The sequence below is a fragment of the Anopheles arabiensis genome, chromosome 3, assembly GCF_016920715.1.
Source record: "Anopheles arabiensis isolate DONGOLA chromosome 3, AaraD3, whole genome shotgun sequence".
Classification (NCBI taxonomy): Eukaryota; Metazoa; Arthropoda; class Insecta; order Diptera; family Culicidae; genus Anopheles; species Anopheles arabiensis.
In genome coordinates this window covers 83,789,940-83,817,716 of record NC_053518.1, presented here as the reverse complement: position 1 = coordinate 83,817,716, position 27,777 = coordinate 83,789,940, and the positions used below count along the sequence as shown (strand labels likewise).

General features: G+C 44.3%; 1 protein-coding gene across 1 annotated transcript in view; it reads right to left on the bottom strand.

Annotated features, from left to right (window-relative positions):
- LOC120902263 (MOXD1 homolog 2-like) overlaps positions 1-27,777 on the bottom strand; it is an 80,395-nt gene that overhangs the window by 33,900 nt on the left and 18,718 nt on the right. The window contains exons 2-3 of the mRNA XM_040310854.1: positions 23,972-24,495; positions 4,602-4,757 (exon numbers count right to left, since the gene is read on the bottom strand). Of these exons, the coding sequence (XP_040166788.1) occupies positions 4,602-4,757; positions 23,972-24,253 (438 nt within the window). The 5' untranslated portion in view covers positions 24,254-24,495. The remainder of the gene's footprint in view (positions 1-4,601; positions 4,758-23,971; positions 24,496-27,777) is intronic.

Sequence of the window (27,777 nt, the reverse complement as noted above, 5' to 3'; positions counted from 1 at the left end):
TAAATAAAATCCGACTAGATAAGTGTTTGTTTCCCCGAGCTGGGCCGGGGCTTGAGTGGCTCGGCTACAAATGAATGCCCACGCACCGGGCGTAGATCTACTGCGCACAGCGGAACGGGCAACCACTGTGCCGGCCAGTGGAATTTATTATCATGCCACGCTCACCGTCGTCGGAATGCTGCCGTGCAGGGGTGAAAGAAAGTTGGTGAAATGTTTGAGTTGTGCATCGTCTTTCTTAGATTTTTCAGTGCGCCCTCGACCACGCCACCGACTCTGAACCGGGGCCGATGGGTAAATGCGTCGGTGATGAGGCGCATGAATTTATGAAATAAGTGGCAAACATATTTGATTAAAATAAAGCGTGCACGCGGAGGAGGATTGCGCTGTTTTTTCAATGAATTACCTTCACCAAACTTTCCCGCCGTGGGCCGTGGTATGTTGCGCTCAGGAGCTTAGACTTTGCTTTATATAGCAAGATGGTTTATGTTTTTCAATTTATATTTTTCAATTGTTTCAAAAATGAATAAACGATGCGTAGATGCAAATCTTAAAATGATAATAAATAATTTGGTAAAATTTTGAATAACATTTTGGTAATAAATGAATAACTATTCATTAAATTGCTTCTAAGCGAATGTTTTCGATTGAAAAGTATTAGAATAGAAAAAGGGTATTGTCTTTGTAAAACTAGTACTTTTTATCACTCATTAGAGCATTTAGTATGTAAAAACTAGAAGTAAATTTATGTTTATTTAGTGTTATTCTCGATTTTATAAAAAGGTTTAGTTCTAAAGATTTTAAATAAATTTTTTTTTATCGACGGCAATATTATAGGGTTTTAAACCGTTTTTCGTACAATTCGCATTTTGATTTAAACATCACAATGAATTAAACAACGAAAACCTGTAAACAAGCATAACTGTACATCGAAACTGAGAAAATAAGATACAGAAAAAGCAAATAATAATAATTTGGCACAGCCAATTAAAAGTATAAAAAAACTGTACAAAATGAACAATCTTTTATAGAAATTAATTGAGACTGTAAATCAAACATCTACAAAAGTGGCGTTGTTAAGATTTCAAAAAATACTTTAAAACCAACAAAACAGATTGTACAGCTGCACCGAATGTTTTCCGCTCGTTGATTGCTCGTTTTCTCACCCTCCTTTTTTGCGTCTGTATCACTGCACATGTTAATTTCAATTTATATTCAAATATTATTTCTTCACCTCCCGCCTCCTATATTTCTCCCCCTCGCTGGCCATCGCTAAGAAAGGGAGTAAACCGATAAGGGTTTTTTGTGTTTTGCCCCAGCCGGTACCGTTCGAGACCACTCAGGCACCGTAATCGGACAAATCTCGCTCGCCATTCCCGTCGTGGTCGGGGGAGAAGGAGTATTGTGTTTCCTTATTTTCATAATTCAATTTCCAATTAGAAAACAGGATTTTGACTATTCCGACACCTTAATCTACCCCGGAGGTTTTTATCTCAATTAAATTCGGAGAGTGAAATTTGCGATTCGCTTGCCTTCGCTTTGTCGGGCCCGTTCCAGCACTGGAACACCGGTTTCAGCATCTAGTGGCTGGGGGTACAAAACTTTCAGCGGCCCGACGCGCAGCAGAGAAAGTTAATGGAATTTATCGCTCGAGAAAAGCGGTGCCTCTACCTTTTTACCGGGGGGTTTTGGGGGCAAAAGGTTTTGGGAAAATCGAACCAAGCCCGGGCGATGGGATAGTGAATGGAGCGAAAAAAACAACCCAGTCGACTGTCTACCCACTCATCTAGGAACGCACATCACTGGAGTGGGAGAAATTATTAGTGCGTCGGGGGTTTTTAGGAGGACTTTATGGTCCAAGGATTGGAGAACAGAACCATAGGTCGGGGGACGTACACTATCGTTGTATGGGAAATCGCTCGGGTTCATAATTCCAGCGCGGCGGCTTGGTCCAGTGTGCGGGATTATGATTGAGTTTGTGGCCGTAATTGAGTTTGTGGTTTGAGTTGGCTAATGGGTCGCCGATCTTATTGGATTGGCTCCCACAACCGACCGGTACCGACCAGCAGCACACCCTGGCGAGAAAGTCATGGAACAGTTTTGGAGAGCGTTCCAGTTTAACAAGATTTAGACACATGCCTTGGTATTGGAAGTTTTGGGCGCTCCTTTTTCGGGGGAGATCGAATTTCTTCATTAAAGGCCCTAATAGCTAGAAGATGGTTGATAGATTATCTTATCCGATTTGTTGCAAGTTTGCCGCTGTCTTTGCTGCCTTGCTGGAAGAGTGGGATGATGGCGTACGAGAGAGAGAGACAGAAAGAGAGTGTCTCTATCCTCAGAGAATAGTCATTGACTTAAACTCAATCCAATAAAAAGAAGCACGTAACACACGCTGACAGGACAAACAACAAAAAAGAAAGTCCCATCACATCTGATTTACGATTCACGACTTCACGACTTCAAACTGCCAAATGTCGTCTCCTCTCAAGCAGCACTAAAACCCCCAACCACTTGCAAGCTGTCAGCAAATGCTCACCTGACACCAGCCACTTCAACAGCCTCCGCCATCAGCCGAACCCGAAAAGTGGTACAAATTAATTACACAATAAATAAAGCATCATCTGAGTTTAAGGCCCCCGAAACTCCTTTCCGCCCCGCTTTTGCACCTTCCGCCGGATGCGACATTTTAAGGCGAGCTCGGTTTTGCTCAAGTATACGACACCCTCCCGTTCCAAATCGAGGCTTTTCAACTGTCATCGTAATTCCAAACTAATTGGAAAAGTTCCTGTAATGCCTCCCGGTCCTGTTTATTAACAGGCGCACGCTTCGGTGAGGCAAGACATTCTACAAATGGCGGCAGGTCCTCCACTCACTATGAGGATAATCGCAAGCACAACCAAGATGAGGTTTGTTGGTTTTGCGTTTTTCGGATAGTAAAATGCAAGAAAATTGGATTCATCTTTCAGCCCGCCGTCAGCTCCGCCTCGATAAAGCAAATCAGGTCCTCCCCATTCGCAGGAGAGAGTTTGTTGGAAACCCCACCAGAGCCGGGAAGAACAGAAATTGCAGCCTGCAAACGGACCAGCGGCAACAGCAAACAGAAAAGGGGTTGGTAAGCGTAAAAGCAGTACTGATTGGAAGGGAAAAGCCATCATTGGAACGCTACATCCTCCCGCTGCTGCTGCAAATCCGAAGGGAAGATTACGCGAAGGCAGAATGGCAAAACTTTTCTCACCCAGCAGCGTCGTCGTAACGCAACGAGACACCCGCCCGAGTGGTTGGAATGCTCTTGGGTCGCTTCCGATTTTGCTGCAAAGTTCCGGAACCGTTTCCCCTCACCTTCAGCCTTTTTCACGATTGCAGGCCTGATAAATCGTTTTCCGGGAACGAGCGATAGTCAACCGATCGACGGTTTTTCGAGCTCGGTTGTCCTCTTCCACCCCCCCACCCTGTTTCCCTGTGGCGAGTGGTGAGTTTTGTGCCCCTTTTCGCAAGCGTCGTAATTTCTTGCCTTTCTCTGTGCGCACCGGAGGATTGTGTTGCAAACCGATGAATCTATCGACCTGCTGACTGCCACTAGCGCAAGGTGATACACCGAACGGTATGCAAATCGATTTTCCTCCCGGGGATGATTCTCGCCAGTCCCGGCAGACAGCGGGCATGCATCCTGGACCGGCCGTCCGGTACGAAACGACCACTCCAGGAAGAGAAAAGAAAGAGAGAGAAAGCGACATGGGCAACCTCGAAACCTGATCGGTGAAATCGGTCCGTTTCCCCGCTTGTCGATGGACCGCTGATGGACGGGCTCGATGCTGAGTAGCTCCATTTGCCTTCCAACGCTTGCTGCTGGGTGCGAGCTGGCGGTGCCAATGAACAGTGGCCGGTGGTGCAAGGCGTTTTATCGTTTGATCGTTATCTCGGTTTGACTCTTCTTCCGAAACACACAGACACAATCCCGAACGAACCTCAGCACAGCTAACCTCAACTCAACTAGGGAATTGGGAATGGGCCGGCAGCTTCCGTTGTCTCTTTAAGCTTCAAAAGTGGGCTAGACGCTTCCCTTTGCCTCCCTGCAGAGCTCCGGAAGCCGGGAGGAAACTGCCACCAACACGACCAACCGCATCGTCACCACCACCACCAGCACAACGTCCGTCGGTGATTTATGGCAACAGTTTGCAAACGATTAAATTTGAATTTCGCATTGGCATTGGTTTGCCGGTTGTCTTGGTCAGATCTCGGAATCAACGAACTGGAACCTGGTTTCCGGCCATTCCAAACCGCCTTCCCCCCCCCACTCCACTGCCCTTTTTGCAGTCGGACGGACACGATTGAAACAATAGGATACAGATCTTACAAGTGGTGGTGGACCGCGTGAAGTCGCTCTCTGCGCTGTCGCGCTGTCGCTTGACGCTGTCAAAGGCGAATGTTACCAAATTGGCTACTTGTAACTTTGTGCGCTAAGTAGATGCTTGCCACGTGTGTGTGTGTGTGTGCGTCGAGTGGCAGTTGTCCCTGCTGCCACTCGAGCACATTGTACGTGACTGGATTGAACTATTGGAGGGCACACACACACACATACACACACTTGCAACATTGCCACTTACCGTTATCGGGAAGTCATCCTTCATATCACAGGTATCCAGATTGCGCTTAAATCTAATTACGGTGTGGGTAGTGTTCTCGTAGCCGAGCAGCAGTGTGTAGTCCTGCGAGGCATCGTAGATTGGTTCACCGTCACTGTCCGGGCGAATGTGACGATCCTAGGGGAGAAAAACAGCGAGAAAAGAAACAAAAAAACCGCACCATGAGCATGAGGATAAGTTCATTGGAATCGAAAGTCTATAGGTGACAATGATTGACAGTTGACATTCATTGAACTGCGTGTGTAAAGTTAAGTGGAAATAAAAAAAAACCCAACCGTTGCACTTATTTAAAGCAAAAATAGTATGAAGGATCTCAGCCAATAGTGTTGCATACATATGTTAAAAGATTGTGTAGTTAGTTTTTATAGCGCTGTTCAATAGATTCCAAAGCTATAGTATTATTAAACATTATGCAATTTAATACTATATCGATTCTCATTTGCATTTAATAAAGTTCCTAGTTGGATTGCTTCTTTCCTATTAACCAATGTGAGAGAATTTAGTTTAAAAATACATTCTGATGATACAACAGAATATAAACATTTCCTTATTAGAAAAGCCCTCAGGTTGAAAGGGCAGAAGTTGAGTTAGATTTTCATGCCTAATTTTTGATAATTTCTGATTCACATGATGTTTTAAACTTTGTCTTTAAGCTGGCATGAATAAACGTAGATTTATTATTTCAAAGGCTCGTTTAATTATAAGGTGTAACATCTGTTACAACGATTATTGGTACTAATGTTGAAAATTTAATATAACTTTATTGGATTTTAATCATTCATGTCAAGTTCCTTGAGACGTTAACAAATTTAATTTGTTTGATTTAAGTTAGTTTAATTTGATATTCTTGGGCGCAAAGTATTCATTAAAATTACAACAAAAAAAATTTTTTTTTCGTGTTCAATTTATCTGATGTTTCTTACAGTAATGATCATATGAAACCTATGCAAGTAGATCTGATAAATTCTAAAAATACTTTCTCCAAAATTAACTCAAACAGCTTAATTCGAAAAACTAGGACATCACAACGTTTCGCTATCTCGCTCCCAACAGAACTCGATGCTCCAACTCCATCAATAGCAAAGCAAACTACATTGTCAAAACGTCAAATAAACTCCCCAAATCTCGGCACAAACATTATTGCATCGGATAACCGTCACCAGCTCACCAGTAGCACCAAAACCTGCCGAGCACTTGGCATTTGAGCTAAGCAAATGCCTCGTCAGTCAATTATATGGTAATTCATGTCCACTGCCAACACAAAAAGCCGACTCGCGTTGGCACGGGTCCAACATTGTTTTGTGTCGAGCTTCGAGTAGTTTTGCCTCAACTCATCAGCAGCACCCGGAAGCCCTGCTTGCATCATTCATTCGATAATCCGTCACATGCCGGAAATGGACGTTCCCTTGTCGCACTGCTGCTTCTCCACCGCCACCACGAGCATCCACCGTCCTTTCGTACAATTATCCTTGTGCGCGAGTGTTTTCGTTTCGGGTTGTCCCTTGTCGAATCCATCATCAGCAATGGTCGCACGACAATTAGCGCAAACCTCACGGAACAATAATTTCCGTTACAGAAAGTGCCAACACACAGACACACGCTTGGGGGAAAGATTCACCCATGGTCCTAATTACGGAAGCCGAGCCCAACGCCGCGCAACAGCCGGTCAGCGTTGGAACGCCGCCGTTTGCTACTGTTGCAGATTTTTGACGCTTTGTTTTGCGGGCAATCGGGGTCACCTCCGGAAATTGCTCGTCATAAACATCAGGCTTCCGCTGACAGCTGCCAGCGGACGACACGGTGCGCGGCCAGCCAACCGAGGGCTCGGGCCCGGTACCTCATTACCGGCACTTGGGCGGTGTGTTCAGCCGGAGCGTAACCCAGTGGCGAGGTAATTGTTCACACAAATTGTCGAAAATGCCACCGTTGACGCGCTTGTTTCGGTACAAATATTGCGTACGTTTGCTTTCTTCGGCGGTGCGGGGGCGGTGAAAGCATTGCCGATTGGCAACTAATTTTCCGGCCTCCTTCCGGGCGCAGGGCACGGACTCTTTACACGCACTCACGAGGCAAAACCACTTCCGTTGTGCTCGACGTGGCAGTGGGCAGCGCGTTGTAAGCCTTCAAGCAGGCGAGTGTATCGGCCGAAAAAATAGGGGATCTTATTCACCCGTGACGACCAACGCTCTAAAGCATGGGTGCAGAATTTTTCCACCAATCGCAACAACCATCGTCGTCCTGAGCCGTACGCACCCTGGAAAGGTTTGTTCATAGTTTATTCACGCATGATTTATGGTGGAAGTAATTGCTACAATTTGTCATCGCCATTTTATTTTATAGCACTCACGGCACCAAAACACATACATATACAGTCGCCATGAATCCCACGGACAGGAAACCAAATTCCCTGTGGTACCCAATCGGTGTGGCGTCCCAAGGGACACCAATCATCCTGTGGGGGAAAAGGGCGTTCGCGCGTTGGGTTCGCCGGTGGAGCACAAACCGTACCTAGCAGCGAATGATGGACAGTAATTTATGTGCAAGCCGTGGATGAGATTTAATGGGTGTTGTGCTTGGAAGGCGAGTTGCGGTACCGTTTGGCTGGGTGAAGACTTCCACCGAGGGGTGATTAGATGTGATGGGTGATAGCGTTTAAGATCGGTTTCGGGAAGGCTTTGAGCGTTCCTTAATCGACTGGCAATTATAGTGTGCCTTCACATTCAATCGGGCAGTTGAACAAAAGGTGAATCGGACAGCATTATATAGGTTAATATTTGGAAATTGACTTCACAGCAGTGTTGTGGGAAAGACTCTTAAGCAGTGGTTTTTTTATGTACAACCATTTTTGTGAATGAAAATTGTGTAAAGCAAGTGGAAATTTGCGCAACTGTTATTAACTCATAATGTCTATTCTTGAATGTTTTTTCCCATGGTTATATTCTACAACTGTTTCTGGTATTTTATTTGGAAGTGAACTTAAACACATCGGCTAAATAAAAATAAACAATCATGTTTTAGGATCTAATGTCTTTCTTTAAAAGGATTGGCAGTTTATTGCGGAACGTTTCAAAGATTTCCAGAGACAAATTTATTTAAAGAAGCAAACTAGTCAATCTTATTTGATTTTAATCCCCAAACAAGAATATCAATGAAACAAACTTAAGAATGAAACATGATGTCTGTGGTGTCAAGAACCTGATGGTTTAAAAAGAAATCTTGAACTTCTCCTAGCATTGCAACTAATCATATCTTTTCCAGAACATAATGATTCCATTGAACTAATGAGAACATGTACCATTTATAAAACTGACTCTAAGGGACTGATCACGATGGTGTTTAAAAACACCCTCCAGTCATAAAAATTAATCCAAATATTGCAAATTTTAGGACTTTTTTGGAGCCTTACCTAATGCTGGATGCTAAATCTAAGTAATGAATAGAATCTCAAACTTATTTTGGTGTTAATACTCATCCAAAGCTATGAAATGATCCATAAGCTAAGATAATTCCTTTCCCAATCTAGGAACTGTCAAAGAATGATATGAGAGTTAAGCATGACCCTATTCAAGTCTTTGAATTGATCGTCAAAACAAAAAAGGTTAAGCTTATAGTTTTCTTCACTATTTTTCGAAACTATTGTGTCAAAAACCTTCATGTTAAACCATCTCTCCCTCTCTCTCTTGAGGAACATCTTGACCACTTTGTTGTAAGATCCTAGGGTCTGCTAGGGCTGGTCGTCAACATACCCAAAAACATGCAATGTTTGACGTTTTTCACCGAGCTTTTTAAAGAAAACAATGATCCTTGTCTAGTGCTAATGTCGTGAATTCAACAGTACGTGGCTACCAAGACACTTCATGTCCGAGCAATGCTGGCTTTCTCAAGGCCCCAGTATCCCGTGGCCTACTAAACGCCGTAGACAATTTTTATAACATCGGAATTGACAACACGTGTCTATTCTCAGAATGTATCCAGTCTTAACCATTTTCGTTTCTTCGTTTGTTTTTTCATGAAAACTCTAATCTGACGTAGTATTGAGATGGTTTCATTATGTTTTTTTAAATCAAATACTTTCAGAATGCATAATTTTTGGGGTCTTTATTGGAGTTAGAATTAATTAACTTAACATTTACACAAGGCAACGGAGGCGCCTGGTGTCTCATTGTAAATTACTTAGAAGAAAAAAAAAACAAAATGATATGATAACATTAAATCATCTCGATCATTTTTCTCTTCTTGAGCTGTTAAAAGATTTAAATTGATGTAGATGTAGCAAAATAGTTTCTAATCACTTGTTCTAGAGATTTTAACCCATTTACAATATATTGAAAACTAAATATTTACCTTCATATCAAACTATATATCTCATTGAATCACCCTTCACTCCTTCCTGTGCCATAAATCCAAGCTGCAAGAGATTTGTCTCAAGCGATTCTAACCAACTCATTGAGGGCAGATTTTAACGACCCTCAAAGCATAATTAACAAACACTGGAGCCCACCTTTGAAAGCAGTTTCCTGCAGCATCATGCTGGGCAAACTTATTACAGACACTTAATCGGTGTGCCAGTAACGGCAACCGCTACCACACTTGTGCCGCCGGCTTTGCACATCACAAACTTCAATTAGTAATGCAAATACAGCCAATAATTTCTCGCATTTCCCGTACGCAACTGCAAACAATTAGCAATAAGCTACTGGAGTAGCGCCTGCCAGAATGTCGCCATCGCCATTCTACGGGGAACACTCATTGAAGGCTCAAGTGAAATGTACACCTCCATTTCCCGTGCCCAACCGGGGTTGATGTTTGATTTGCTCCAGTGCTCTACTTGTGCGCATGGGGGGGCAGGTTGTGTCATTCCTGTTTGACAACTCGTCGTACAAACACCCTCACGAACATTCTCATTCGCTGGCTCTTACCGTTTACATAAATCATGACATTTATTTTCCCATCAATTTAGACTCACCCGGCGCTTGGGTTGCCGAGATTTTGACTCGTGTCTCGGATTCGGGCGATAATCCTACACCGCGGAAGTTCCTGCTGCAAGAAACATCCTGTGCACGCTCCTAATGGACGAGCCGGTACCTACCCTCTGGTTCTGGTCTGATAACTCGATAAAACCCTCTTACTCCCGCACTACCACTGCAGCAAGTCACCAGTAACTAACCTCCGTCACGGTGACACGAGCAAATGCAAACGGTTTAGAAGAAGTTAAAATTTCATATCAAACAACATGTTTGCATTAATTTAACTTTCGTCGGATGGCTAAAAATCATCATCGCAACCTTGCGGCAGCTTCACGGCATCCACGGGACTCACGGCTCGAGGAGAAAGGGCACAGACAGACTGCTGCTCGTTGGCGTCAGAGTGTGTTTCGTGCTGACTGTTAGAGGCGATATGGAGGTCCACCCCGGCCCGGAAGGCAACCACGGTGCGGAAGGCCATGAGCGTGTGTGTGTGTGTGTGTGTGTGGGTGTGTGTGTGTGTGTGTGTGTGTGTGTGTGTGTGTGTGTGTGTGTGTGTGTGTGTGTGTGTGTGTGTGTGTGTGTGTGTGTGTGTGTGTGTGTGTGTGTGTGTGTGTGTGTGTGTGTGTGTGTGTGTGTGTGTGTGTGTGTGTGTGTGTGTGTGTGTGTGTGTGTGTGTGTGTGTGTGTGTGTGTGTGTGTGTGTGTGTGTGTGTGTGTGTGTGTGTGTGTGTGTGTGTGTGTGTGTGTGTGTGTGTGTGTGTGTGTGTGTGTGTGTGTGTGTGTGTGTGTGTGTGTGTGTGTGTGTGTGTGTGTGTGTGTGTGTGTGTGTGTGTGTGTGTGTGTGTGTGTGTGTGTGTGTGTGTGTGTAGTAAAACTTGTCCTCCTCTCGCCAGGCACTGCCTGGTGCAGTAACTCTACCAGCAGGCTACCCTGTGTACTGCGCACGCTGTCTTTCTAAAGAGGATCTCGACTTTCCGACATTAAAGCTATTACGAGTGTACTTAGCAACTATATTACAGCGACATCATGTGATTCGACCGAGTCGCTGCTTTCACCCCCCCGGAACAGTCCGGAGTACTACTCACTTAGCTGTACTGCTTGCTTGTTCTGTACTGCTTTCGGTAAATACATTTACTTAAACATACAGCGCACATCGTCTCTTTCTAACCTCTAACTCACACCGAGATGCTGAGAGAATTTTGCACACAATCCGCACCGAACCGGAACGATTCTGATAGCCATCGCTGCTGCTACCGTACATGGACAGGAGAAGCGTCCATGTTTTTGTTGGTCGGGCGCCCGTTGGGACACTTCCTCAACACAATCACATACACACATACGCAAACATGTGTCGTAAAATTGTTCCAATAGCTCTATTTTCTATTAACGGGCGCTTGCAAGATTGCAAATCAGGGAACGAACTCTGCCTTCTATTATTTTTCCATACAACGCTGAGCTGATGTTGCAGTGCAGCTGTAGGAAAAGTATGGTGCGCATCGTCATCTGTCCTAAACTGCAATGTGTGAATAATCTTCTACAACGGGACGGCGAATATTGCGCGGCACAAGAAGAAAAACAAATCAGATTCTTTTTGAACAGGGGAAAGCAATTTCTTTTAGAGAAGTGCGAAAACTTCAACTATTTTGGCATTGTTTATGGTTTTGTAAGCTTCTCGAAATTCCCGTTTAAGTTCCAATTATCGCAGAATGACAGTGTTTGTCTCATAGTAAGTTTGATGGGTAATTAAGTGTAACGATATAAATTTTGATGATGATAAAAATTTAAATTTTACCTATTTTTTACTTATTCCTTTTTCTTTAATAATAGTAGTACTACTGGTAAATATGTTGTACTATACACGACACGCTAATCTTCACTACAAGACCCGCCCCAAGGCATTTACGAGAAGGATGTCATCGAAGTGTATCCTTGCAAATAATAAAGGAAGCAAATACGTTTAGCAAAACCGCACCAAAGCTTTAGGCATTTCAAAAGTTATTCCTTTATATCTCTTACAGCAATTTTGGAAAATTATATGGATTCTTGTTGACATTACATGGAATGCTGGAGGGTTTAACTTCTCCATACTTCTCTTATTCCAAAATCGTGTTGAGTAAACTGCTTTTAAAACAAGGAAACTTGGTTGGAGATGCTACACGCTGTAATTTTTTCTTCATTAATATTGTGTTTTGCCCTTTTGTTGAGGTCAAAGCCAATAAAAGTTAATAAAAATATCCTCATCAAGTGCTACTGCTGTGGATTCATGCAACATGCCAATTTGCAAAATACCCTCGCAGGTCGTACTTTGCCGACCCCTGCTTGTGGAATTACACCACAAAAAAGGGAAAACAGCTAGCTTTGCTATGACTTTGCTTTCACTAGCAGTGAAACCTTCTGCTTTGCTTGGGGTCGTAAGAATTTTACACGAACATGCAGCCTACGATACGGTGTGTGAACATCGGACAAGCAAACAACATTTATCGTTCACTCACACGTCTATTCAAAGCACTGCTGCATGGTCGAACGTGGTAAGAAACTAGCAAACAAAAAAACACACGCAAGCAACCAAGCCCAATGACACAAACATTACATGCGCCGAACTACGACGAACCACCGTGTTCCATGTAGGTGACGGTAATGCGATTTGCCACTGCTGACAACGGTCCAAATGCGAAAATGGCGCAGGTTAGGCTTCCAAAACGCTGCGACGCTGTGCATGTTGTGGCCAGGTGCGCATTCTGACACCTTCCAGAAAGTATGTGTGTGTGCGTGTTTGGGTATGGGTCTGTGTGTGCCATCTTGGTGCCAGTGCGGTGCAGGTTCCAGAGGTCTACAACGTTTGCACCAGACAAAAAAGGAACGGTCCCCGGTCCTTGTATCACTGCGCCCTTCCCCCCGGCGCTTGGCACCCGCGTAGTACACAAATAACTGTTTAGTTTCATTAGGCTTCTGTTTCCTGTTCACAACTTCATTCGGCTTGCATACAGGCACGAAACAGGCGCCCCCATGAGGCAAATGCCGTTTTTCCTGCCACGAAAGCCTCTGACGAAGGACGGACCACAGGGCCGTCGCCGCCTTCTTGAGTAGTGTGCTCACGCAAACCTCCTTTTACGCTGCAGGCGCTCGACGCTTGAAGGTTGTACGTTGAGTGTATGTAGGTGTGTGTGCTTGTGTATATGTTTTACATTTTAATGCACCAGCAACTTCGAACATCCTTTCTTGGGGAGCTGTTTTCGAATCGTTCGGTGGGTTGAGTACCCTCCTTCAGCTTTGCAGCTCTAACGCCAATGTACAGCGGGCGATGAGGTTTTGCCCACGGGGGATGGGGGTAATTAAAGGTTGCCAGCGGGCAGGTTTGCTCGGTGACGGGCGCCTTGTTGTCGTTTAACGTCCGACTTTAATTGATATTTGCCTTTTTGTCGGGTGGAGTTGACAGCACACAGTAAAATGTTTTCACAAGTTTTCCAAGAATTCTGAGGAAATGTTGGGCCAACTATAGAAAAGTGTACGAAATTCCTTTCCATACAATTCATTACCTACACCTATGCTGTATCAGATTGCTTGCACCCACCCAGAGAAAACGGGGAAGCAAAATCCCACACGCAATAGAAATGATGAAGTGCCCATTCATTCATCCTTATCGGTTCGTACGGCTTGATATGGAATCCGTACAAGGCATCCATGTCAGCAGAATGAAGGCAACAGAAAAAAAAAAAACAGAAAAGAGCTCCCACAAACATACCTCTTCATCGGGACATTTCTATGGTATTGCTGCTTGTGTGTATGTTACCCCCCGTTCTTACCGGTGATATCGCAACGTCTGCAAGGTCCTTTACGACCGGAAAGATAGACCACGAATACTGACGTTCCGGTGCTGCGTTTAAAATATGCCCCGCAATAAAACCGGGAAACGGTCGCTCCATAAACGTAATCACAAGCGGCACACGCAATGGCACAGTAATATGGTAACAATTTTTCATTTATTCCCATAGATTGTTATTGCTTACCGCTCGCTTTATGTGGACGCTTTTTTTTTTTGGAGAGAGCTGGAGATTGGGTCTTTGGAACGATGCTTTTGGAGATGAAGAAAATGGGCCAGGAAGAATATTTGCATGACCTACGTGATCAGCCCTTTGGAGAAGATTTTGATCGATGGATTGCTCCATTTTATAGCGCTCAAGCAGGGCTGGAAGTTTTCCTGGAACCTTCCGAATCACTTGGAACGCTCCAGAAGTGGGATGCGTTCGCTAGTAGATTGAAGAAAATCGTTTTTATGGACAACTGAATGCTTTCCAATAAAGGATGAATTATGGATGCAACGTTTATGGGCAGGTGTGGTTGAAGTGTTTCTTCAAATTCTGGGACCCATTCTCTCGTTCTTACGCTCCCTCCAATGCCTTGCCACTGACAAACAAAATTATGTTTGTGAAGCGCAATTGCGCCCGCTACACGAGTACACTAATTAAAACCAACGACGGCTGTGTAATTCAATTGTGCGCCACAATTAAAAGCTCATCCATTTTGCTAGATTAAACACAGGCCAGCTCTGGTTGGCTTCCAAAAAAAAAAAAAAAAAGGAAGCAGAAGGGTTTTCATGCAGCAGCACAGCGCGAGATCGCAGAAATGAAAGGTAAACGTAATAGGCAAAAAACGACCCCATTTTGCTTCCTGTATACATTTCCTGATCCCCGCAACGAGAGGGCCATTGCACGTGCTTTACGTTAGTTCACCTGTGTGTGTGTTTGTGTAGAGGGTTAAAAATTAACTAATTATCATGTTTAAAGTTATTCGCGCGAAGCACCCTTACACACAAGCCGTCTGCTTTCCGTCAACGGTGGTGCTTGCGAGAGAAGTTTTTTTTTTGTGTGTGTGTAGGAACAATCTTTACACTCAAAATTCACCCACTTTCGGGTAATCGCCCACTCCTGCCCACACGCGCTCGGACAAATTGTGCAAAGGGTAGCGAATTTTTCGCGCTGATTATCACGGGACGGCTCTTCTCCGGCAGCCAAGGAGAGCAGCGTTCAGTCAGCAACCGTTAGTGAGCCCAGCCACTTCCTCCATAATCGGTCAGGTGCGCGCATTTACTTTTCGTTCGTTATGTTTTGCTTTCCCAGTATTTTTTTCCTTCCCGGGGCTTGTGACCAGCGTTAGCATTTTTAATAATGTAAATTTTGAAAAGCGTCAGCTAAATTCTTCCTCCACGGTTTGGGTTCTGGTGCGTTCTAGAGATTCTTTTTTTTTGCTCCTGTTACCCAAGTCATGATGATGTGACGTTTTGAGCCGACAAGATGCTCTGGAGTGATATTTATATTTGTTGTTCCCTCCTTGTATTCTCTACACGAAGAAAAAGCGCAGACATAGCGCATAGTTTTACAAATCACAGAAATAGAGCGATAAAAAGATTGTAGAAATATTTGTTTTAATAAATAGCTCATTCAAATGATTAATTTTTGTTGTTACAATTTTCAACCAAGAGCTACCGCATTGATGGGAATACTCTATATTTCTTGGCATTAACTTGACGTGACGAAATCCTTTAACAATTATCAAATTATCATTCATCAAATCTTCTGTGTAAATGTTATATCTTTTAATAAGCACGTTATCGATTGTCTTGGCTAGAACCACATAGCCGTTCACCACGAAGCACCTCTGGGGAATAGGAAAATAGCGTTCTCACTGGATCGACAAGCCGACATTTTATTAACATTCTATCTCACCACGAAGCCAATTTTAGACCGGTGAGAAGGAAACAAAACGCGGCGAGCAATAGGCAAACGAAACGAACAAAAAAAGCCAACCTGGGTTTCCGTTTTTCGCAAACGTTTCAACTTTTTAATTGCAATTCAAGTAAAGCTGCGTGAGGAACCATTTTTTTTTTGCGGAAAAAATACAGCAGCAAGGGGGCGTCCATAAATTACGTAACGCTCAAAGGGGGGAAGGGGGTTCCCTGTAGCGTTACGGTTTGTTACATAGGGGTCGAAAAATCCCAATTTCAGCTTTACGTAATTTATGGACGGCCCCCAATACAGATGGAAAGGGAAACTCACCCGGAAGCTCAACTTTAACTGGAAAGTGACCGTGTCACGTACAAAAACAAAACCCAGCGCCCCTATTTAAGCGCTAATTCCATGTCCCGTCGATGAGACACTCGCTTTTTTGCCGAACCTTCTGCAGTGAAATTTTCTAATAATGCTGACGCTTCGAGCACACCTTTACCGACTGACCTTAGGCAATAAATTCCCCACCGACCGGTGGAACAGTTCTTATGCAAAATAACGGGAATCAGGAAAAAAACTGTCATCATCGTTGCGGAAAAGCTCTGTTTTCTTTTTTTTTCTTTTCTAAATAAATATCGAAATAAAGACGGCAAGGTGCAAAAAAGCGACCCTGACCACAACGCTCACGTGAGGAAGGAAGAAGAAAGAGCCCCCGAAAGCGAATAACCGCAGGGATTAGCATGCCATTGGGAGAGCATATTTTTATCAACCATTTCAGTTTACGGGGTACGGCAGAATGGGGAAAGCAAGTGGGCAAAAGGCGAAAACTTTACCCCATAAAAAATGAAACTTCACCCAGGGTGGCACACATTCGTGTGGGGAAAATTCCTTCTCACTGTTTTTGGACCGGTTTTTTTTTTTTATTTTGAAGGACATCTCACCTCCACCGTGCAATCGTTCTAACCCTCCCCTAACTTCTTACCCTGTTGCTTGCAATCGTAAGGCTTTTCCGTGGCAAAAAGTTTTTCTCCCTTTAAATGATAAGAAAAGCTGGATTTTGTTTTTGGAGCCGCTCTTGGCTGGCCGATTTCACGCAATGGGCGCAATACAAAACACGACAAAACAAACCCAAGGCAAGCTTTGCAGCACGTCGCAGTTCGCCCTAAGTGGTACCCCCACCGGCATGTGGCGTTTGCGGGCTGGCGATAACAAATTTCACGCAATTTCAACCACACGCTTTCTCGTGTGTAAAAGGTTTCTAAGTTTTGCCGTTTTCTTTCCCGCTTCGTTTTAGTACGCAAGGTGGTGGGTGCGAGTTAGATAAGAGGAAGAGCCACCATCACCATCACCCGTCGGTACGTCGATTCACCTATCTTTGCCGGGCGATGGAGCGGGGGCTATTACTTTCCGTGAAACTTTTTCCACGAATTTCTCTTATCGGCGGTAAGGAATCTAGGCCCGCCCGGTCGCGCCAAAACATGCCAATCTGTCTCCCGGGCTGCTGGTCGACGCAGACACACAAACACACACACAGACACACACGCCGGATACTTGAGCCGGTAAATGTTGCTTTGTTCTGGGGTGTACAGAACGGTGGCCACTACATGGGACGGGCTCGGCAGAGGGGGCTGGAAGGTAGTACTCTTTACTGCCACGTTTTGCCACACCTCGAGGGCGTACTTGATGGTGCTATTTTAACTTTGCCATCGATACGCTATTTTGTGCTCAGAGCTTAGGGAGGGAAATGAACAAACGGTGTTGCGGAAGGACACATTAACTTCGGTTAGCCGATTTACAGTGTGGTACGACGCAACGGCGGAGTGATTTTCCTTATTGGAGATGTATTTTCTAGTAGTTATCTGTAGGATGTTTGTTTTTTATTAACAAATAACAACCTTTTCAAAGACAACCATCGGAACTTCGAAAAACAAGGATTATATAAACTTACTATAATCTTAAATTGTTGTATGGTAAGCAATACGGGCGAAGAAAAAGGCTCTGGAGAGTAAAAATGTATTTAAGATTGATCTTGTTGTTTCTGTTGACCTTTCCGTAGCATGAACTAGACAAATGATCATCGAAACAAAATGTATTGGCATTAAGTTATGAATATTATCACCAGACACCAAAAAACATATAAAATCCTGTTGAATGTGTATCAAAAAAACATTTCATTAAGAGCAATACCCTGTTTTTTGGGCGAATTGCCACTGGGAGAACTTGGTTAAACATATTGTTGACACAATTGTATTAAGATACTCGAACAGCACTTCAAAAAATGTAAAAAATATTCGTCAACTTAACCTACCATTCATTGTGAGCTTGCGTGCGTGCGTGTAAAACTGAAGGAGGTAACTGTCAAACCTAACTCACCTAATTTTGTCTTTAAGGCACCAATTTTTGACAGCATGTCACAATTTTTGTCTCTTAGGCATCAATTTTTGACTGTGAGTCAATCGAAATATTAACAAAATTTAACGTCATTTCTAAAATTATTCTGAAATCATTGAAATTAAGCGTGAATAATTTCGTTGATGAAATTTAGTGAATAATTTCGTTGATAAAGTTTCAAATATAACAATTTTTATGCCAATTAAGGAAGTTTTAATGGAGTGATATATTTGATGTCATATATTTTCATTTTTTCCAACACAATAAATAATCGCATTACACGGTTGTGGTATACTTTGTATGATTTAAAACTGCAACTGTCAAAAATCTGCTCAAATACCTTCTAAAATCATCATGATTCCTTCAAAAGTAAAAATGTGATGACTTACGCACCGAAAAAGGGGAGTTAGAGTCAATAATTGTTGCGCACTGTCAAAATTAATGCCTTAGAGGCAAAAATTGATGCCCTTTGTCAATAGTTGATGCCTTAGAGAGAAAATTTGGTGGCAGTGACTGTAAACATGAAAAAGATAACTAAGACAGTCGTAAGAAAATTAAACAAAAATCCTAAATGCTTATTCAAACCCAACAAGCCAAGATACAGAAAGCATGCAACGAATGATCACGTGCTTAAAAAAATTTGGACAGAACGTGGTCAAGCAAAAGAAAATTATCACTAAAAACCAAACAATTGAATGCATAGCCAATGTTACGTTTTTTTCTTCTTAAATTTCCTTGTAAAATTGTTTATTTTTTATCTTTCTTATCTTTCTAAAGCATTATTTCATGTATATTATAATAATATAATAGATTTTTTTACTACACACACTCATAACATTGCGATTCCTTTTTGCCACACTGTATCTACAAAAAATATATATACAAAGGGAAAAAAATCAGCAGGAGGTTATGGAGTCTTAACATTATTAATGACCAGCTCGGTTCGTACCGTTCGCGCTCAGTAAATGGCAAATATCGTAGGCCTTCAATCGTTTATTCTACCCCTCTACACCGTAGTCGGAAATGTAGCTGCTCGTGCAAGTTGAACCATCATCAGCACATTTTCCCTCTCTCGCACACACACACGTTCACACACACTCGTAAATGATCATCATCCCGCTCCCCAGAAACGGAACAGTAAAAGAAAAACACGCAGGTAAAATCGGTGGTCATTTGTTTCACTCCCTGCCCTAGCACCCCTGTACCGCCATTGGCGTATGCGTAGAGTTTTGTTTATTCCGTAGAATTTCGACATGACGCACCTACCTTTTATAGCCCTCATCACACTATTCCAATCTCTCTCTCTCTCTCTCGCTCACCCCGTTTGGCTGAGTTTTCCATCGCGAATGGCATGCAAACTGCAGTAAACAACTGGCTGCGAAAGAAAAGCAAATTTTGCTCACCCATTCTGGCGTGATTTATGGCCACCTTTGCCCGGTTTGACCAAACACCCCCATAACCGCCAGTGAATGAGGGGGGAAATAAACTAGCTTCCTTAACGATACCGATGATCGAACGCAGCCCGCAGCACAATGATAATGTTGTTTTGATACGCCCGGCACTTGACAAATCGCGTCACAGAGCAACAAAGCGCACGGTGCTGCTCGAGTCTTCCGGATGTGGGCAATGGAAATTCGAGTAGGTGCAATTAATTTCCCCGTACTCCCTGCTCACCAGCCCACGGTTCACCGCTTCACTGAGGTAGCTAATTAATACACCAAGGCCGGGCAGGTGACTAATCCAGCACAGGGGAACGGGTACGCTCGGATTGTTTACATTGCCGGGTAGAGGAACCGATCGAGAAACGATTTGGATTACGGCAGAAAAACCGTTCTTTTCTCTACATTCCTGTGCTGGGAGTAGGCCGGTTCGCTGGCTAGCTGATTCACACTAAATGGTCAAATTGTTTTACATCTGTGCTAAATCCCCAAAGTACAGGCTCGAGTTTCGGTGAAAATGGGGAACTCATTCATCTCCGCAGCGGCATATCCCGGTGTACGTGAAACTTCCCGGCCCGGCAACAAAACTTTACCCTTTGCCAATCACGAGGCCAGCCAACTTCCTGTACATATCATCGACGGTGCTCGACGGTACCGGCTTTGGTCTGACAGTTTTCCAGGAAAAGGGCTAAAACTTTCCATCTTTCCCGAAAACCCTTGCCCGACGAACGTACGTTCGGAGCACGCGTGACGTTTTGATGCCGCCGGGCACGGCTCGAGCACGGTTCGAGACTTTGACGTCAGGGAGGAATTAATTTGTTTATTTGTGTAATATTTATGATACAATCATAACAACAATCATTTGCACGTATGCTGTGTGCATACCGGTTGCTCTCCCGCGTGTTTGTGTTCCGCTGCAAAAACTACCCCGTGGGTTGAATTCGTGTGCAGAACGTTTGAGAATGTGGAGAAAACTTCTTTCGTAGGGTGGGATACATCCCACCCGCTTGCTTTTGATTCCAGACTGTGCGGGGAAGACCAGATGATGATGAAGATACCCCAGACATTAGATTACCGGAATTGGGTGATGTGTGCAGAGCAGACATCCCGCCGAGCGCACGGGGCAAGGTTAGGTTGGGCGAACTTTCCCGTGCTCTCTTCCTGCCGTAAAACGCTAAACCCCCGGAACTGCAGACGAAGAAGAAAAACGGATGTACCCGAATCTCCGTATGCGCCTCACCGATTCTGACAGGATTCCAACCAACTTCAAATTTCGGCTCCATCGGTACTCCCCTCGCCAGCTTAGCAGCGTGTAACAGGGCAAGCTAGCTCAAATCATAATCAGATTACCTCGCGATACATATGTGTGCTGCGAACCGGACGACTGCACAGACTCACACACACACACACACATACGGCCGGGCCCTCTCCGTTAAATGATCCGATCAACGGATTACATCGGGTTCGTGTGAGGGGTCTGTAAAATGTTCTTCCAAGCTGAAAAACCCCGTCACATTGGTTGGAAAATTTCACTTGCAGCGGTAGGGTTTGTAGCCCGGGCGTTTTGTTTTATAAAGCCTGGGATGGGTAGGAGGTGACCCTTGCATCTTCTGCTCACGCGCGCTCTCGGTCATGATAAATTCAAAACAGTCTGTGTTTTGGAGGTGATTGTTAAAATATCTTCTAGGCAAATGAGGGTTGAAAAGTTGTAGAAAACCAACCCAAAATCATATTTTACAATGGTTGGAAAACACGACGGGAGTAGAATTATTATACGTATGCTAATGGAGATCAATGGTGAGCGAAATAAACTTCAGGTTGGTTGAAAATAGTATATACGTGTATTTTTGTAAAACAAACTTAAAATCCTTGATGGATTCAAATTTAGCCTGAGTGTGATTCTTGAAGTGTGAAGAAGAAGAAAAATTGAAGTTGCCTGCTAGTGATGTGCTATTTGGAGCGCACCCAAGACTCCTATCTGACTTCGACTATTGTTAGTCCGACCTCCACTTCAGGAAACTAAGAACCACTAATTCTGTGCATAGTTGAAGTCCTCTTGAGTCGCCCAGAATCGATTGGAATCGTATGGAGACGTCCGAATTCGACTGAAGTCGTTTTGAATCGCCTGGAGTCGTTCGAAGTCGGAGTCGTCCAGAGTCGACCGGAGTTGACCGGATTTGGAGCCATTAGGCGTCGTCCAAAGTCAATCGGAGTCGACCGGAATCGGTCGGGGTCAACAGGCGCCCTCCGGTACAATGCGCTTGGAATCAGGAATTTCATTTCGTTGTGTTTTTGCCTTTCACTTTGCGCGTGCATTTCGCATACATGCCTTTGTCTATGTACAGGCAAATGCTGACTCCGGCCGACTTCGGACGACCCCAACTTCAACCGATTGCGGAAGACTCCGGACGATTACGGATGAGTCCGTCTACCAATGACTCCAGTAGATTCCTGACGATTCCAATCGACTCCGGACGACTCGAGACGATTCCAGACGCTTTCGAATGATTCCAGATAATGCTGGGTGGACCTATCTTTTCGAGATCGGTTCCGAAATTATCAGAGTCGTATCGGAGCCAACTCCATTTTTACCAAATTCTGCCATCACTTTTGGCTGCATTAAAATATGCCTGAACAGACAAACTAAAGCAACTCATTAGCCACAAAGAAGATCATCAGTTATTAGTTACTCCGCATCAAGACAGCTAATTCTGGATGGAGGGATGGAACGAGCAATAAGTCATCAAACTCTTTGGAGTTTTTATGATTTTCTGTGGAGTATCACGAACAAAATATGAGAGCTGTGGTAGTGTTACATTGGCATGCGATCGTTTACTCCCTTCTGATTCTTTGAAACAATGCCGGTTCTCTCCCTCTCTCTTTTTTTCTGCTATTAGTTCTGTCGAGAGTTGATGAGAAATAGTACAGCAAAGAAGGGAGAACAATTCATCGACCGAGGATCGTAAAGTATCATTGAAAGCAATCATCGGTGATTTAAGGTGGTTAAGCCAAAGTCTGTCGAGCGATGTTGTTTTGCTTAGTTTTTTTTAAATATTTAAAGCTATTTGAATTTCTGCTCAAAAACAAAACTGAAACAAACTGTTCAAATGAGTGAAAGCCAGTTAGCCAGTTAAAATTCAGAAGCTGTTTCCATACCCATATCGCATGAGGCCAGTTCAGTTAACGCTGAACTCCATTGAAGCCTTTAAAATTCTCAATATAATGTTAATGTAGCGTATGTCAAGGTTACACCACCGACAACAACTAATCATGGGTGGAAACCGTGGCGGAAGACTTCTAAGGGTGGGTGATGAGGATCAACTGCAACAATGAGCTCAATAAAGGCGGTGACTGAGTAATGCCCACAGAACAGTACCACCATCAGAAATGGCCCACAATATATGATTGGTTTCCACGATTCTTTACGATGCCACTTGTTTGACTGGCCCCACAGACGTTGGCAATTGATTGAACCCAAAAATCAATTCTGTTCCGCCACAAAGGTCACAGGTTCATAGTGCCTATCGACCAGAGCGCCAGAAGATCATTGGATGATAAAATTCACCGAGAGGCAGCAGAGCATTCTTTTCCTTCTGATCTGTCCGACGATAGGACTTACATCATCCAAACAGCCAAGTCAAATGCTGTTACTGCTATGAAGATGTGTTGTAAGATCGAGTGGAATATTTCATCATTTACTTTACGTTTACGTTTAAATTCTCATAGAAATTTGTTGATTTATCATCTGAGACTAGTTTAGCATGTGCATATTTGTGTCATTTTGCGACTATTTCAGGTTCTAAATGCCAGATTCCAGGTAAAACTATGACGTAAAACATAAAACTTCACAAAAGTTAGATTTTTTTGTCAATAAAATACAAACTTTCAGATTTTTATCTTTTTTTACTTTAAAAAACCGCGTACACAAGCGTTACTTTAAACCACAATGCACCAAGAAGAACATGTGGTTGTGTTTGTGTGCAGTAAACGACGGAAAAATCAATCTCACTTTGACTTCAACCAAACGGCACAACCAAAAACAGTGACGACTGACGACGTAAGGGGTCGCCCTCACCAGCCCGAGGCACTACCAAAGGTACGCAGCTTTATTGTTCGCCGTTTGCGCTGGTGTGCTTCGTCCTTTTCCTCACTGCCCAAAAAAAAGGAAGTTCAAAATAACAACTGCCGCGCGAGCAGAAATGGAGGCAGAAATTAATTGGAGGTCACGCCGGTAGGGTACGACGGTGCGGCGTGGTTGGCCTGGCTGCATCACAGGAAGTTGGCGTACGCTTCATACTCTGTGTGTGTGTGTACGACGTTCTGCTTCACAGTGACGCAATCTTTCAATGAAGGCAGCCGCAATACACAGGCCACGCTTGCAGGAAGGCTTTTTTTTTGTTGTGTATCGCCACTGCCTTCGTTTGGTGTTTGTTATTGCGCTCACCACAGTGTGAGTTCATGCTCAATTTCAATTGTAAATGCAAAACTTTTCCGCTCGAGGTTATGATGTGTAAAATCTACCCGGGCACGAGTTTTGCCATCGCCGGAAGCGCACGGTGATGTTTGCACTCGATTGGAGTTGGAGGACGGTTTATTGGGAAGGAGGGAGTGGTTTTTTGTTGTGCCCCTCGTAGTTTGCTTGTTCGCGGTTTGGTTTAGGACGGCCTCATTTTTCAACCCAAGTTCCAAATGAATGACTTTGCACACCTCCTGTGACTTGTGATCGATGTAACGTTTTTTGCTTTAAGCGGCAAGCACGTTTGCTTCTTTCCATTGCGCCCCATGCTCTATTATTCATCTTCGCACACTCACCTGCAGATAGACGTGTCCCTGGTCGATCCAACCGACGGCAAGGTCCGCCCCAATCAGTGTGCCGTCGCGCGAAAACCCAACGCCGACGTACCCGAGGGTGCGGGCCTGAATCTCGAACGTCACCTCCGCACTGTCGACACTCCACAGCAGCCGATAGTTGGGATCAAAGTCCACCAGATGCTCCCACTGGAGCGACGGGCTCCCACCGGAACTCGCGCCGAAACCACACACCGTCACCAGGAGCAGCCCCACTATCGCCCACATTCTGCCACCGATCACCATTTTGTTGAGATGCTGCACACCTGGTGATGCACCTGTGTTCACTATACACTCACTCTTACTCCCAAGCACACTCCCAACCACTCTCACTCACACACACACACATACACTGTCAGCAACGTTCTGCGAATGGAAATGGCAAACTTCCACTTGGCAATTCTAGTTGAGTTTTAGTGCCACGCACCGGGGAAGATCCTTCGCACTGCTGCTGCTGCTACCTGAAGTCAACCGCAAGACATCACCATCTGAAACGGAATGCAAGAAGAGTGATCAGTTTTTATACACACAACAACTGCAGCCACCTCCCGGGCTGGGCGGCAACACCACACTGCCCAGCTGCTTCGCTCGCGGCTAGCTTCATTTTATCTACATCATTAATTATGATACACGCAGAGTGTTAGGAGGGAACGGGTATGTTCGTCGTCTCTCCCATTCCCGCGGCTCTATTGCAACTATGTTCTATGATGCGTTTGTGTTGTCGGGTCGGGGCGGTTGCGGGAGACGGCCACAGTGAGCGGCGGTTAGGAACGGGCCACTGGATGCACTGTGGAGCGTTTGCAGTGCCGTTGGAAAGTGTCACTTGTTATAAATTAGTCTTAATTTAATGTGGCTACATACAGACACACGCAACACACACACACATTCACAAACAACTGGTAGTTGTGCGTGTGTCTGATGGTACGATATTTAGTGCAATGCAAGTAACAATCGTAACCGCGACTGCACACAGCCATACTGTGTACAACGGGGTAAAGGAATGCACCGATCGGGCGCGGTGCTGCACTCTCTATGTTCTTGGCGAACCCTGTGCGACCTTGTTGTCTCGCTGCGAGCATACTTTCTTCTCCGGCAGCCAGGGAGCTTAGAATCTGTTTCCCTGCTGTGCAGCACACCACACTTTCTTTATTGCACGTCGGGAGCATCGGGGCCGATAAGACGGACACGCTGACACATAAAATTAACTGTCGCCCCGTGATAAGAACAGTGAAGCGAAATTGCCCCCTTTCCCCCGCTTGCGTTCCCGCCCGCTCCCAGTGAGAAATTAAGAAATTAATTTATTTTCCACAATAAAACTCGTGCACACGGGCAGTGAGAGAAGTGTGCCACGCGAAGCGATAGCGGCGCTGACAAATGAGCAGCAGGTCAAGTGGTTATTTGTTTTTACCTCTTTGCTGAGGTTTTAGATGTAGGTTTTTACTTCGCATCACTGGCTGGAAAAAGCTGTTGGAAAATTTTGCTTTGAGTTTAAATTAATTAAGATAAATGTAATAAGGCAAACAGTCCAAAATATTTTTGGGTTTAATCATGAAATATATCGATTTAAACATACACGGTGAGGCAATCCAAGCACCTAGTTTTAAATTAATAACGTATATAAGATAAAGTTACGCTGAAGACGTTCGTTTCTTTATTGCGGAAGAACGGCAACAGTCGCAATATTTATTTTTACGGAACTGTTTTGATCAGACCTTGATAAATAGTCATAAAATGACGACTGTTTCCTTTTTTATGAGATACCATCAGCACCAAAAACATATACATTAATGCAGCATTACTTACAGCAATAGGATGAAGCATTAAATAATTAATTGTGATGAGAGAATACCAGATCTTGATACCAGAAAGACACATACCATCTCTTCATAGACTTCAAAGCCGCATACGATAGCATAGCCAGGGTAAAACTGTACGACGCTATGAGCTCATTTGGAATCCCGGCCAAACTGATAAGGCTAGTTAGAATGACTATGACCAACGTCACATGCCAGGTGAGGGTGGATGGAAAACTCTCAGGACCTTTTGCTACCACCAAGGGTCTGCGCCAGGGGGACGGGCTTGCCTGTCTCCTATTCAACTTGGCGCTAGAGAGAGCCATCCGCGACTCGAGGGTAGAGACTACGGGAACCATCTTCTATAAGTCAACCCAGATCCTGGCATACGCTGATGATATAGACATCATTGGTCTGCGGCTCTCCTATGTAGCAGAAGCCTACCAAGGGATTGAGCAGGCGGCAGAGAACCTCGGATTGCAGATAAACGAGGCAAAGACCAAACTGATGGTGGCAACCTCAGCGGCCCAACCAATAATAAATCCAAACTTACGCAGGTGTGACGTACAGATAGGTGAACGTACTGTTGAAGTCGTCCCAGAATTCACCTATCTTGGGTCAAAGGTCAGCAACGACAACAGTATGGAAGTTGAGTTGCGCGCAAGGATGCTGGCTGCCAACCGGTCATTCTACAGCCTGAAAAAGCAGTTCACCTCAAAGAACCTGTCGCGACGGACGAAGCTGTGACTATATAGTACCTATATAGTACCAGTACTCACATACGCCTCTGAGACATGGACACTGTCCAAATCTGACGAAGCCCTCTTAGCCGCGTTCGAGAAGAAGATGCTCAGAAGGATACTTGGCCCCGTATGTGTGGAAGGACAATGGAGGAGCCGCTATAATGACGAGCTATACGAGATGTACGGCGACCTCACTGTCGTACAGCGTATTAAGCTCGCCAGGCTCCGGTGGGCTGGCCATTTTATACGCATGGAAACGGACGACCCAGCCCGTAAAGTCTTTTTAGGCCGTCCACAAGGACAGAGGAGGCGTGGTAGGCCCAAATTGAGGTGGCAAGATGGCGTGGAGGCGTCCGCCATTAAGGCCGGGATAACGGACTGGCAGACGAAGGCGCGAGACCGTGAGCGGTTTCGGACACTCCTGAGGCAGGCCAAGACCGCAAAACGGTTGTAGCGCCGGATAACTAAGTAAGTAAGATACCAGAAAGTCAAATCAGTGAGAGTTCCAACGTATGTTCAGCATCCCTAGCATCCCTAGTATTGCTCAAGGTAATTTCAATTGAATTTAGTTTTGAATACTATCGATTGCATTTATAAAATGGATTATTGCGATATGTAGGATTTCATGGGATTATCTTAACCCGTCTATTAACGGGTACGGAAACGTTTATTGCGCTTTCAATAATAGTATTCCATGAGTCAGCAGACAAAATTTGACACCTCTTTCAGTCGAAATCTAACCGTGAGCGTACAGGAAGAAAGGCACTACGCCACGAACGAAACGGTCATCTTGAGGCAGTTTGGTGACGTCGTGTACGTCTGTTCTGGCCTCTACAACATCTTGAAACTATGAGATAAAAATCAGAGCATAAAAAAGCCAAGTTCCGAAGGGCCGACAACACTGAGCTGAGGTTCCAAAGGAAGCTAAAAATGAAGACCGAGGGACATGTAGTTACATTGCTTCGTTAGCTTGACCGGGATGTCTATGAAACATGTCCAAACAATGAATTAGTACCTGGAAAACGTGATCAACCATATCACGCAGCAGAAATTCAATTTGATCATTTCAAGAGAATTTCGGCAGAAATTTTCTATCAAGTTACTACAATTTGGTTTGCCTTACGATCTGTACTGATCTTATGAGTCTTATAAAACTTTAGTTGTGTTGCCGTACATTTACATTTATTTAACTATATGATCAGTCATGTTTTAAGACATCTTGTTTGAATTCTTT